Below are 10,634 nucleotides of genomic sequence, written 5' to 3' on the forward strand. Positions count from 1 at the left end.
TGTTTACTTGCGTTTCTATCTTCCTATGTATGTCATTGATCTCTTTTCTTCTGGCGAATAAAAGCATAAAACAAAAAAAAAATATTTTTGAAATTTTTTTATATCGGAAAAAAATCACGTGGCTTTGGCAACCTCGATAAACAATCAACAAAAGTTCTTTTGAGATTTTAGTTTTCAGTCGTCTGCTTCAAAGTAAGTTTCAAATTGCTCATCTTGTTGATCGAATAAGACTAGATTGTTTGTTTAATAACGCTATTCAGAAAAAGGGGCAAGTTATTCTCCTCTTTCTTAATCTATAATAATAATGTTTAACCTAGCTGTCACAAGAAATGTTCAAATGAATCTTGGAAATACCCTGCATGATAACCTGCCTGAAGATCAACAAATTTCGACATTAGTTTCTCTTACATGTGCCTTAAAAATATAACTGTGTAGGCGATTTTAAATAATTGGTAAGGAGTGATGATGATTCAAAAACCACAAACTAGGCAGAAAATCTGGTGCATTTATTGAAAACAAAGTAGAGAAGGTATATCTATTACCGAAAGGATATTATCAGTATCAAGTGATGAAAGAAAGGGCGGGTTGTATGTTACTATACTTTCCCTTTTCCTACCCATAACAATGCAATTCTTCATATTATTGTGTAGCCTACATCTTGGAAAATGCTTAATAATGTAGACAAATATTTATTGCCAGCAGTCTTTTTGCTAAAAAGTATGAATTTAGAACTATATAATACAGTAGAGATTCCCTTGTCATTTTTAGTGGGTTTTAAAAGTTATGACAGTCTTATTGCCTCCAATACAATCCAAGCGCAAATTGAGCATATTATGCTCTATTCAGACCCCAAAACTATTCACATTTTAGAAGAAGCTTTTTTGGTCGTGAAAGTGTAGCTGCACTGCAAGCAAAATGTTACTTCTATTCATTACGAAGAAATTCCGTGCAGATGTTTTTAATTGAAAGTGTAAAAAAAAACTATCACGCAGCCCATTAACAATTTTTTTTTTATTATTATCATAGCGGGCAGTGAATCTCAACTAACAACTAGCTTAATTTTCAAGTTTCAGTTTGTCACTCTTATGGACGCGCTCGGATGGTTCGTAATTGGCTCAGAAGGATATGCAGTAAGAGCCGAGTCGGACGACGAGAATTTTGTCATTTACCTCACTGATATGACTTCAATTTGGTGTGAACGACAAACAGCTACTGAGATTATGAAACGGTGTCAGGTTTGTTTTCCTAGTACCAGATTTTTCCTTCTTTAATGTCTTTCTTATTTTAGGAATTAAACCCTTTAATCGAGTCGACAGTAAAACATCTGATCCAACAACTTCGCACATTGCTAAATAGCTATTCGCAGAGTAATAGTCTAACGATAGTTTCAGTTGATCAAAACATCACGTTGAAACTAGAATCTCACTTGGACGGTAATCTACCCTTTTCTTGGGAATTTCATTTGACTTTGGAAACCGCTGATCAGGTATATAGCACAAGAAATGAGTTAACTTAAAAACAACCTAGACCTACCATAACACATATTCCATTCTGGTAGTTTCAATCTTTTATAATTCGTCCATTGTTGGCAATGCTTAAAGAAGCAGCTTGCGTTGAAGAAGAGCTTTGCAACATCATCCGAAGCAAAGATAAGCAAATTGACGACTACAAAGCTTCAGGTGCAACCGTATCCCGCCGTGAGTTACAAACGTTTATTTTGTCATCGTGGCGAAGCGCTCACTATTTCTCTTGTTATAAGGTCACTTGGAAACCAAAGAATTCAATGCGGAAACATTCTTCGCTTCACGTATAACGCGCACTATTGAAGAGAGCGCCAAAGAAAAAATTACATCTCTGTTCTGTAGAGTTGTTGATAGATTAAAACAGTTGTATTCGGTTGCTGTCGAAAGGATTTATTTCCAAAGTTCAATAGCACGTCGCTCAGCTTTAACTGTTTCAGACGTATCTGCCGAATTGACAGAAGAGATTCCGAACAGAGGACAAACTTCAACACAATCACCAGCCAAAGTTAAAAGCCAAATTAAAACCATTAAAATCATCATGATTCCAACACATTATTTTTGTTCCAGGAGAGTGAAGAGAGTCGATCAGAAGCCATTAAAAAGCGATTACGTGAAGAAGAACAGAAAGAGATGGCCAAAAGAGCTAAAAAGGCGTGTTCAGCAAAAATATTGTAAAATTCCTGCATCTTACTCTTTGACACAGGTTTGTAATTTTTTTAAGAAACTTGATAAACTCAAACAAGGTGATTAATTTAAGTTGAAGTCGTTAAAGTCAAAAGATTAGCCTTCATGCTATAAGATTGAAGAAGATGAGGTCCGTAGAGTAGCGAGTGCACATCTCGAGTTGAATTTAATCGAGTCCTAATGTTTCCATTACATTATTTTACTGATTTTGTTCCAAAATGGACATGCATATACGTGTCTTAATATCTTTGCTTGTACGTTTTGGATGTAACTTCAATTTACAACATTAAATAATAAGCACACGATGTCAGAAAGGTATAATGTATTGCTCTGATTAAATATGGTTTACCTTATTACTACAGATTTGGTTAACAGAAATAGCAGATCTAATCTAGCAATTCACATCTAACAAGAGATGTACGCTCAAGATTTTCTGGGAGTGGAGTACTAAAGCGGTAATATAAGCATAAAAAGCATCTAATAAATATGTCTCGAACAAACTTGTCTGTGTTTAATATTGATAAGTTTGTTTATGTGATTTGTAGTAGTAGGGCGATTTGTAATCATTGTAGTAATTGATTTCTCCTTCGTATGTGACTTCGGCGACATAACCAGAGTGACCATCGACGTAGTAATTCACGTGCTGTCGACGACCGTCAGGTAAGTCAACATAGTAACTTCCTTTGGTGAAATCTCCTTTGCGGCTTTCCTCATGTCCAAAGTTTGCGTAATGGTCCACGGCGTCATATTTGAAGTTGTAGTTCGCAAGAGCCTGGGGATCCGTAATAAAACAATTTTATTAATTCCATTCAATTCTGAGAAACTACAGAAGAAACAGTTGTGTAGACTTACATGGTGATGCTCTTTTTCCTTATATTCGGGATAGCTGGGGGTATTGTAATCGTGATAGGAAGGAACGGGGGTGGCGACGACGAAGACGACCAGCGAAAATGCAATTAGTGCGACCTTGTTTTTAAAAACAAAACAAAAAAACAATAGAGGAAGTCAGCCAAATATTGAATAAAAACTGAATACTATTCCTGGAAAGGTTTTTAATCCCTATCTAAGTATCTAGGTAGTAAAGGAGAAATGGGAAAACCATTTTCAATGTTTCGAACTCAGCCTTTTCCAGTTTCTATCTTTTGTTACCTTACCTCTTTCTGAATCAACGTCAAGTTTGTAAACCGCCTCATTTAGGCTGAGATAATTCGTTTTCAAGAAATTGAACCTTCTTCATCCCCTTAAACCGAATCAAAGGTAACTGACTATAACTGTTAATTTTTATCCTACCTGCATGTTGAGAGATGAAATGCGTGTTGTTCGAAAGAAGACTGGAGACTTTTCTCTAGTGAATCACCCTGTTTTTATAGCAAAAGCTGAGTGTATTGCAATCCCGGTATTTTTAGAAGAGGGCGAAGTCACCATCATAATGAGAAAATATATGTTCTAATGTGACACATTACTTGCAAGTTGTAACATATCGATTTTGTCTTTTTTTAGAACTGCAATGTCCCAAAGGGTATTCTCTTTAGCAGATGACTTCCCCTTGGCGTCTAATCTTAGGAATCAGAAAGTATAATTGCATTTCTAAATGTCAAAATATATACGTGTACTTGCGGACCCGCCCAATTTGGCATATTAATAGAGCTTTCTCCCAAGAGTTTGTATGGATTAATCAGCTGGAACAGGTAATTTAGTTCATGACTATTAGTAATTTTAAGGATTCGTCTAAGGCGAATGTAAAAGAAGAATGTTGCTAGCTATTTCGTTAGCGAAAATGTATTGATTATAGCGATGTCTCGGTTGTCACAGATCCGCCTCAGCTTTGCTATTAGCTAACGGTAGTCTTCTGTCGTGACATTTGTTAACTGTTTCAAAGACTGTTTACTTGTGAGAGTTTGTACGCGACAATCAGAATGGAGAATGTCAGCAAGAGAATGTCAATATTTATATGTATAAACGTAAGCTCATAATATAATTGAAGCGCTTCTTTAAAAAAAAAAATTCACCGAAACAATAGATTAGGATGACCACGTCTGGTCTAACGGTATGTACAAGTTTGTCCACCTAAACTTGTTTTACGTGATTTGCACACATTATGTATGCAGCTTGATTTACGTTAAGGAAAGGTGAACTCGCATTCAGTCTTTAGGAGTCGATCAAGATCGTCCTCAAAATGCATTCCTCTATTTTTTTAACAGTGCTATTAATGTTGATTGGTGTCATCAACTGCCAAACGTTAAATTTTGGACGATGCCCTGCCCTCGATGTCAAGCAGGATTTCGATTTGGCTAAGGTAAATTCATTAATTTTATTTGTGTAGGCCTACAATGCGTTATTATGTGTGTTGACTCTTTTGTAGTACGCTGGAAAATGGTACGAGTACAGCAAAAATAGAAGATACTGGATCATCATGGATTCCGGATTGAAATGCGCATCCGAGACGTACACGTTGGAAGGTGACGACACGCTTCTCATGCATAACGAAGGCCAGCGAATCATGTAAGTTTAGATTAGAACGTTAGTGATAATATTATTCCTTAAGTCTACTTTGAAAAATTTATTCAGAAACAATCGGCCCGTGTCTGTCAAAGCTGTCGGAAAGCATGTGGCTCCCGGAAAACTGTTATTCAGCTTCAACAGTGTTACACGTATGTTTTAGCTTCAAGTTTTGAATAATGGCAATCCAAATTAGTTAATGAATATTTAAACGAATGTCTTAAGTGCATGGAACTGGGGCAGAGGACGTTCCGTACTGGATCCTAGACACGGACTACACAAATTACTCGGTTGTTTGGAGCTGCTCTGAAAATGCCGGTGTTAATGCTCGTAAGTTTGAAAATTACTTTTATGTCAGTTGCTCTATAAACGCCAGTTCATTTTACAATGCAGAGGTCACATGGATTCTTACGCGTGAAATTAAACCTGATCCGTCTGTTGTGAGAACAGCCATGGAGGTGCTCAGCCGCAACGGACTAGGTCGTACGTCTATGGTTACAACTAACCACCGAAGCAATTGCAGGTAAGATCCTATTCTGCGAACCTTAAAAGTTGTAAGAAATAAAGTTTGAAAATTGTTTGCAGGCCCAACTACCGATATTTTGGTTATCCTTCTGGTTTCCCCATTTCCCCATTTTGATTGTGCTAATGTGACGTTGCCAAAACATTTATTTAAGTAGCACATAGCATCTCTTTTGTTTCTTGTGCTTTTAAGCTAATATACTGCACACGTATCATTAATTCTAAACATCTTTTAGGATTATAGTAATTTAGGAAAGAAGACGCTTAATACTTTTTACGTGACGACAGGTATAATGGTTGAGCTCTCGGCTATTTCTAACGGTATTTTAGTGGAAGAGGCGGACAGTGTGTAAAGCGCTGACCGGGTGATTTTGGAATGTGTTACTCGACCTACTCCAAAGATATAACATGTCTGGCATTCAAACATCCCGCTTTAGTCGAGCTTGTCTTCGATACCTTATAAAATGCGTGCCTCCATCACTCTTGCAATGTTTCTTATGGCGATCGAGCTGATCAATTGCCAAACGCTGAATATGGGCCGATGTCCTACAGTAGAAGTGAAAAAGGATTTCGATTTGGCCAAGGTAAGTTAAAACCGAAAAAACTTGTTCAATTTATAAATTGTTAAACCATTTTCTGTTGGTGTGATGTGTTACCCACAGTACGCTGGAACTTGGTACGAAAATACTAAAAACAGAAGATATTGGTTCATCATGGATTCAGGACTTAAATGCGCTTCGGAAACTTACACCTTGGAAGGCAACGACACCATTATTGTGCACAACAAAGGCCAGCGTATCCTCCCAATGTAACATTTTCTTATCTTTATTTTGAGGCTATATCACAAGAACAGTGTAAATTGTTTAGTCGTGATTTCCATTTTTCTTCTAGAGCCAGCCGATTTGTGTCTGTGAAAGGTGTCGGTAAACTACTAAGTCCAGGAAAATTCGCGTTTACTTATGAAGACTCCCCGTGTAAGTGTCCAAGATGATCTTAATTTTAAAATCATAAATTGATATCAGATATGAAAATACTAACCGGAATGTAGTCTCCCCACAGGACGTACCTTACTGGGTACTCGACACCGACTATACGAATTATGCGGTCGTTTGGAGTTGTTCTGTTAGAGCAAGGGTTAATGCCCGTAAGCCATAGTTTCTAAAAGAAAATGCCTCTATAACGCCATAATTTGTTTGTATTGTAACGCAGAGATTACCTGGATTCTAACGCGTGCAATTAAACCCGATCCGTCCGTCTTGCGAACGGCAATGGACGTCCTTAGTCGCAACGGCCTAGGTCGTACGTCAATGATCCCAACCAGCCACTCGAGCTGCAGGTACTTTTGCGTCAAATGTGTAGTAAAGTCAACAGAAATGTGATTGATTTTTGTAACAAATTGCAGAGAAGCGCCCTGATAGTTTTTATCGACATTCTAAAATTATCTTATTTATAATCGCTTTCATTCCTATTCGTACACACAATTTAATTATAGCTTAACACAAATATCGACGTTATGTTTCCGGAAATCTATTTATTCAAATAAAATTCCTAATAATATCCTATTACAACCTTAGAGGCCCCGACATTACAAAAACCTTTCATCGTAAATCCAGTTCAATCTAGCTCCGCCTGTCGTTCTTTAAAGTGACAGCAATTGTGTGAGACTGTTATTGTAACACAACAGCTGCAGCGCAAGTGCAAACAAACAGGAGAAAAGGGTTGCTTTAGAATATAATAATTGTGTTAATGTGTTTCCGCAGAATCCTATTAATGCCCCACAATTTGAACACACGAACATCTGGCCAAGAATGTAGACAAACCTTTTGAACAAATGTATGCAGCTTGTCATAGCCCGAACATCGCTGTGCGCAAGCAACACTTTCTACGTAGAGTGCTTACGTGCGTTTACGCGTAAATGTGATTACGTTGACTCAGATGGAAATGTGGGAAAGCGGATGTACAGGAGTTACAAAATGGTATAAATATCATTGGTGGACATTGGACAACTTAATTTATTGAACTGAAAATGTTACCCTGGATCGCTTTCTTCATTTTAGCATTGGTAAGTTCTGTATTCTACTATCTTAGGCTTATCTAATATTTGTTTCAAATTCAAAATTTCGCTAAAACTGTTTTGCTCTTCATAATAATTTGTTCCTATCCTAAAGGGAACCGCCGGAGCCGTTGAAAATTTCGTCGGTAAGCTATTTGCAATAATGCACTTTGATCAATTTTATTTTAAGATGTGAAAAAGCGTACTGATGGAGTTTATCTTGTTGCAGAAAATGTGGTTCCATCTGTTCGAAAATTGACTCAAGATGAAATGAGGATGAGTCGAGAGGCTGGTTACAGCTGTGTCGATCGAATGACCCAACTGGATAGGACCTCTTCGCACAGGGCCAATACGTCAAGGAAGACTCACCCTTTTACCGCATGTCACAGTTCAAGAGACCCAACCCAGAAGCCCAGGAACTCTCACGAAAGGCCGTTCGGATGTTGGAAGCTACTCGATACCTTAGAGCTCAGTGAGTAACGATCAAATCCGTCCAATTTGAGAAATCGTTGATATGCATCTGTATTTTTTAATCACTTTTTTCAATCAACAGAATGAGCTTGACGAACGAAGAAGGTGGCACTGGTCTTCTTCAAGCCACATCCAGATTCACCGTTATTAATGATATCTGCCTAACTGCTACAACGTGCCCCAGCAGTCCATCCAAGTATCGAACAGCGGATGGTTCCTTCAACAGCTTGTTGATCACAAATCTTGGCAAGGCTAACACGACTACCGCCGCTTGATTACACCAGCCTATGCTGATGGTATATATTTTCGCTCATTAAAAAATAAAAATACAAGTTCACGCTTTCAAGATGAATTGATTGAATTAAGGTATCGAATCTCCACGTGTGGCCAGCGACGGTTCACGGGTTCAGCATTGCCTAGTGCTCGTCTTGTCAGTGTCAGAGTCCTTGGAGAAGCCGAAAAACCAACTGATGCCACAGCTCTAGCCCTGATGCAGTTTGGACAACTAATTAATCACGATTTTCAATCGTCAACTACTTTCACCTTCTGTATGGAAATGAACATTTGAATTGTTAATTTGTTAAAAATCGTGTAACACCTACAATTTCTCTATAGCAAACGGGACGGACATTATTTGCTGTACGTCTGCTGGTGGTTCTTTAGACGCTTCCCAGCTACATTCGGCCTGTCTACCCATTTCCGTCGCACTCAATGACAATAAATTCTTTAATCCCAAAAACGCAACTACCAAAATTACCTGCATGAATTTTGTCCGATCAATTGCTGGGCCACGATTGGACTGCAGTCTTGGATACGCTGACCAGGTGACTGAGAACTTTCATATCGATGATAAATTGTGTTGTGTTGTACTAACAAGTGTTTAAACACAAGCTTAATCAAAACACGCACTGGTTGGATGGATCTACGATTTTACGGGTCGAATAGTGCAACTTTGGCCACGCTTCGTCAATACACCGGTGGTCTTCTAAAGGTAACAAGAGATGCCACCAACAATCGTGATTTGCTTCCCATCACTTTCACCTGTACGACTGGTGCTTGCTTCTACGCTAGTAAATATTATTTGTCTACATTTCTACATTCGTTTCACATTTTTGTTGTCTGACTAGGGGATTCAAGAGCTACTGAACGGCCACAATTAACTGTTATGCACACTCTTTAGCATCGCGAACATAACCGGGTCGTCAAGGCTTTATCTGCTCTTAATCCTACCTGGAGCGACGAAACCATCTTTCAAGAAGCCAGACGAATTGTGGTTGCTGAAATGCAGCACATTGCCTACGATGAATTTATTCCCGCTTTACCATGTATACTTATCAAGATGGAACAAATTAACGATCCGTGTTCTTAACAAGGTCCGGGAATCATTGCCAAGTACAGCCTTGCTCCTTTGGCATCCGGTTTCTTTACCAATTACACCGGTTTGACGAATGGCCCAATCAGTAACGAATTTGCCACAGCAGGATTTCGCGTCGGACATTCTCTCGTTCAAGAAACCGTCAAGTAAATCTATATTGATTTTAAGAAATGAAAGTAATATTTTAAGTCTTTATTCAAAAAATAAAGGTTGTACTCGGAAGACGGCACATAGCTTAACTCTTCGTATACAATGAATGACACATTCAACGACCCGTCAAGAATCGTCAACGATAAAACTTACTTCGATGCAGTTATTCGCGGACTTCTCACGCAACTGTCGGCGTCAGCTGATCACACAATCGACGACTCCCTGTGGAACAAACTTTTCCGATACGATCAATAATTCAAAGATTGGAATAGTTTCCTTTTCTCAACCTATGATTCCTTCTGACGCTGTGAAACCTTATTTTTAAAATTGTAGAGCGGCCAACGCTACTTGGGGTTTCGATGTACAGTAGCTGCCTTAAATATTCAACGTGGCCGTGATCACGGTCTTCCCAGTTACAACACATATCGTTAACTTTGTGGTTTCAACAAAGCCACTAGTTTCGATGCTTTGACGAAAATCACTTCGTCACTTGACCCAATTATAAAATCTGATGTGAATTTGAAATGTAGCGAGTCAATCACTTACTTTCTTTTACTTATGGATTTTAATTTCTTATCTATACTGTAGCTGTCTACGATTATGGGACAGGTGTATGGCTCAGAGTTGACGATATTGACGTATTTGTGGGTGGACTAGCTGAAGTCCCGTTTCCGGTTGCTATCGCTCCAACTATGAGCTGCCTGATTGCTGAACAATTTAACAAAGTTTAGCGATCGCTATTTCTACGGGGAAGCGGGAGGTCAGCCGCATTTATTTACTGCAGGTTTGAACAATTATTACATTTGTTACGCTATGTTTTATTAATTGATCTTGTTTATTTCTTTTTTCCTTATAGCTCAATTGGCAGAAAATTAAGAAAGCCAGTAAGTTTTAATCTGTTATTTCGCGTTTTATGCTATCAAATTTGTGCTGAGAGATTAATTTTCGTAATTCAGGTTTGGCACGCATCTTCTGTGACAATAGTGATGGGACAGTCTTGAGCGTCCAGCCCAATGCTTTCATGCATTGCGGTTGCTTCTGCAACGTAAGTATAGATCGTCTAGATGTAGTTCGTTGAGCGTTGACGCTAGACTTATTGATTTTTATTTATTAAAATTTCTTTTGATTGCACAGGAATCCTAGAGTTCTATGCACCAATACGTCCAGTATCCCTGCACTGGATTTATCTCTGTGGAAAAACGAAGTACTGTTCTAAAAATCGCAGCAATTCTGTTTATCTTGTTACCTAACAAGATCCCCCAATTTTAGTATTCTATCGACATGGTATTTGGTATAATCTATATAATATTTACATCATTTAATAATCTAGGTATCTTGGAATAATACTTTAGACAAA

General features: G+C 38.2%; 4 protein-coding genes and 1 long non-coding RNA gene across 16 annotated transcripts; 4 read left to right on the top strand and 1 right to left on the bottom strand.

Annotated features, from left to right (window-relative positions):
• The first annotated feature begins 167 nt into the window (after positions 1-167).
• LOC124315456 (non-homologous end-joining factor 1-like) lies at positions 168-3,890 on the top strand. 12 transcript variants are annotated; one of them, XR_006911495.1, is made up of 9 exons: positions 278-529; positions 1,068-1,235; positions 1,289-1,486; positions 1,559-1,697; positions 1,760-2,226; positions 2,570-2,662; positions 2,823-2,867; positions 3,405-3,464; positions 3,708-3,890. XR_006911495.1 is itself a non-coding variant. In XM_046781143.1 (7 exons), the coding sequence occupies exons 2-6, from the start codon at positions 1,086-1,088 to the stop codon at positions 2,196-2,198; spliced, it is 864 nt and encodes a 287-aa protein (XP_046637099.1). In that variant the 5' UTR covers positions 278-529; positions 1,068-1,085; the 3' UTR covers positions 2,199-2,226; positions 2,287-2,512. The 12 variants fall into 12 exon arrangements, 5 of the variants coding, with proteins under 5 accessions (XP_046637095.1, XP_046637094.1, XP_046637099.1 ...); XR_006911497.1 differs by lacking the exons at positions 3,405-3,464; positions 3,708-3,890 and adding an exon at positions 2,493-2,522 and having other exon boundaries at positions 2,583-2,662; positions 2,753-2,867; XR_006911491.1 differs by lacking the exons at positions 3,405-3,464; positions 3,708-3,890 and having other exon boundaries at positions 1,760-2,522; positions 2,583-2,662; positions 2,753-3,023.
• Positions 2,515-3,682, bottom strand: LOC124315665 (pro-resilin-like). Its single transcript, XM_046781474.1, has 3 exons — positions 3,498-3,682; positions 3,060-3,173; positions 2,515-2,979 (listed from the first exon to the last, which is right to left on the bottom strand). The coding sequence occupies exons 1-3, from the start codon at positions 3,501-3,503 to the stop codon at positions 2,719-2,721; spliced, it is 381 nt and encodes a 126-aa protein (XP_046637430.1). The 5' UTR covers positions 3,504-3,682; the 3' UTR covers positions 2,515-2,718.
• A 25-nt stretch (positions 3,891-3,915) lies between the features above and the next one.
• Positions 3,916-4,709, top strand: LOC124315719. The gene is made up of 2 exons (XR_006911597.1): positions 3,916-4,503; positions 4,570-4,709. It is a non-coding gene; the product is annotated as an uncharacterized LOC124315719 (long non-coding RNA).
• A 983-nt stretch (positions 4,710-5,692) lies between these two features.
• Positions 5,693-6,643, top strand: LOC124316044 (apolipoprotein D-like). The gene is made up of 5 exons (XM_046781783.1): positions 5,693-5,812; positions 5,891-6,036; positions 6,251-6,372; positions 6,438-6,564; positions 6,631-6,643. The coding sequence occupies exons 1-5, from the start codon at positions 5,693-5,695 to the stop codon at positions 6,641-6,643; spliced, it is 528 nt and encodes a 175-aa protein (XP_046637739.1).
• A 611-nt stretch (positions 6,644-7,254) lies between these two features.
• LOC124316045 (chorion peroxidase-like) lies at positions 7,255-10,420 on the top strand. Its single transcript, XM_046781784.1, has 14 exons — positions 7,255-7,290; positions 7,397-7,427; positions 7,472-7,584; positions 7,626-7,753; positions 7,835-7,948; positions 8,119-8,300; positions 8,368-8,576; positions 8,630-8,743; positions 8,933-9,077; positions 9,126-9,273; positions 9,611-9,638; positions 10,134-10,161; positions 10,234-10,322; positions 10,412-10,420. The coding sequence occupies exons 1-14, from the start codon at positions 7,255-7,257 to the stop codon at positions 10,418-10,420; spliced, it is 1,374 nt and encodes a 457-aa protein (XP_046637740.1).
• Positions 10,421-10,634: the final 214 nt, after the last annotated feature.

Source organism: Daphnia pulicaria, chromosome 11 (genome assembly GCF_021234035.1).
Source record: "Daphnia pulicaria isolate SC F1-1A chromosome 11, SC_F0-13Bv2, whole genome shotgun sequence".
Lineage (NCBI taxonomy): Eukaryota > Metazoa > Arthropoda > Branchiopoda > Diplostraca > Daphniidae > Daphnia > Daphnia pulicaria.

What these genes read in the sequence shown, in the direction of transcription:
- LOC124315456 (XM_046781139.1), top strand. Translation starts at nt 1,086, where the DNA reads ATGGACGCGCTCGGATGGTTCGTAATTGGCTCAGAAGGATATGCAGTA. An exon ending in CTTTGGAAACCGCTGATCAG is followed by an intron (nt 1,487 to 1,558) that starts GTATATAGCACA and finishes CCATTCTGGTAG; the next exon opens with TTTCAATCTTTTATAATTCG. An exon ending in AGGTGCAACCGTATCCCGCC is followed by an intron (nt 1,698 to 1,759) that starts GTGAGTTACAAA and finishes TCTTGTTATAAG; the next exon opens with GTCACTTGGAAACCAAAGAA.
- LOC124316045 (XM_046781784.1), top strand. Translation starts at nt 7,255, where the DNA reads ATGTTACCCTGGATCGCTTTCTTCATTTTAGCATTG. An exon ending in ACTCGATACCTTAGAGCTCA is followed by an intron (nt 7,754 to 7,834) that starts GTGAGTAACGAT and finishes TTCAATCAACAG; the next exon opens with AATGAGCTTGACGAACGAAG. An exon ending in ATTTATTCCCGCTTTACCAT is followed by an intron (nt 9,078 to 9,125) that starts GTATACTTATCA and finishes GTTCTTAACAAG; the next exon opens with GTCCGGGAATCATTGCCAAG.
- LOC124315665 (XM_046781474.1), bottom strand. An exon ending in AGGAAAAAGAGCATCACCAT is followed by an intron (nt 2,980 to 3,059) that starts GTAAGTCTACAC and finishes ACGGATCCCCAG; the next exon opens with GCTCTTGCGAACTACAACTT.
- LOC124316044 (XM_046781783.1), top strand. Translation starts at nt 5,693, where the DNA reads ATGCGTGCCTCCATCACTCTTGCAATGTTTCTTATGGCGATCGAGCTG. An exon ending in AGGATTTCGATTTGGCCAAG is followed by an intron (nt 5,813 to 5,890) that starts GTAAGTTAAAAC and finishes TGTTACCCACAG; the next exon opens with TACGCTGGAACTTGGTACGA. An exon ending in GGCCAGCGTATCCTCCCAAT is followed by an intron (nt 6,037 to 6,250) that starts GTAACATTTTCT and finishes AATTGATATCAG; the next exon opens with ATATGAAAATACTAACCGGA.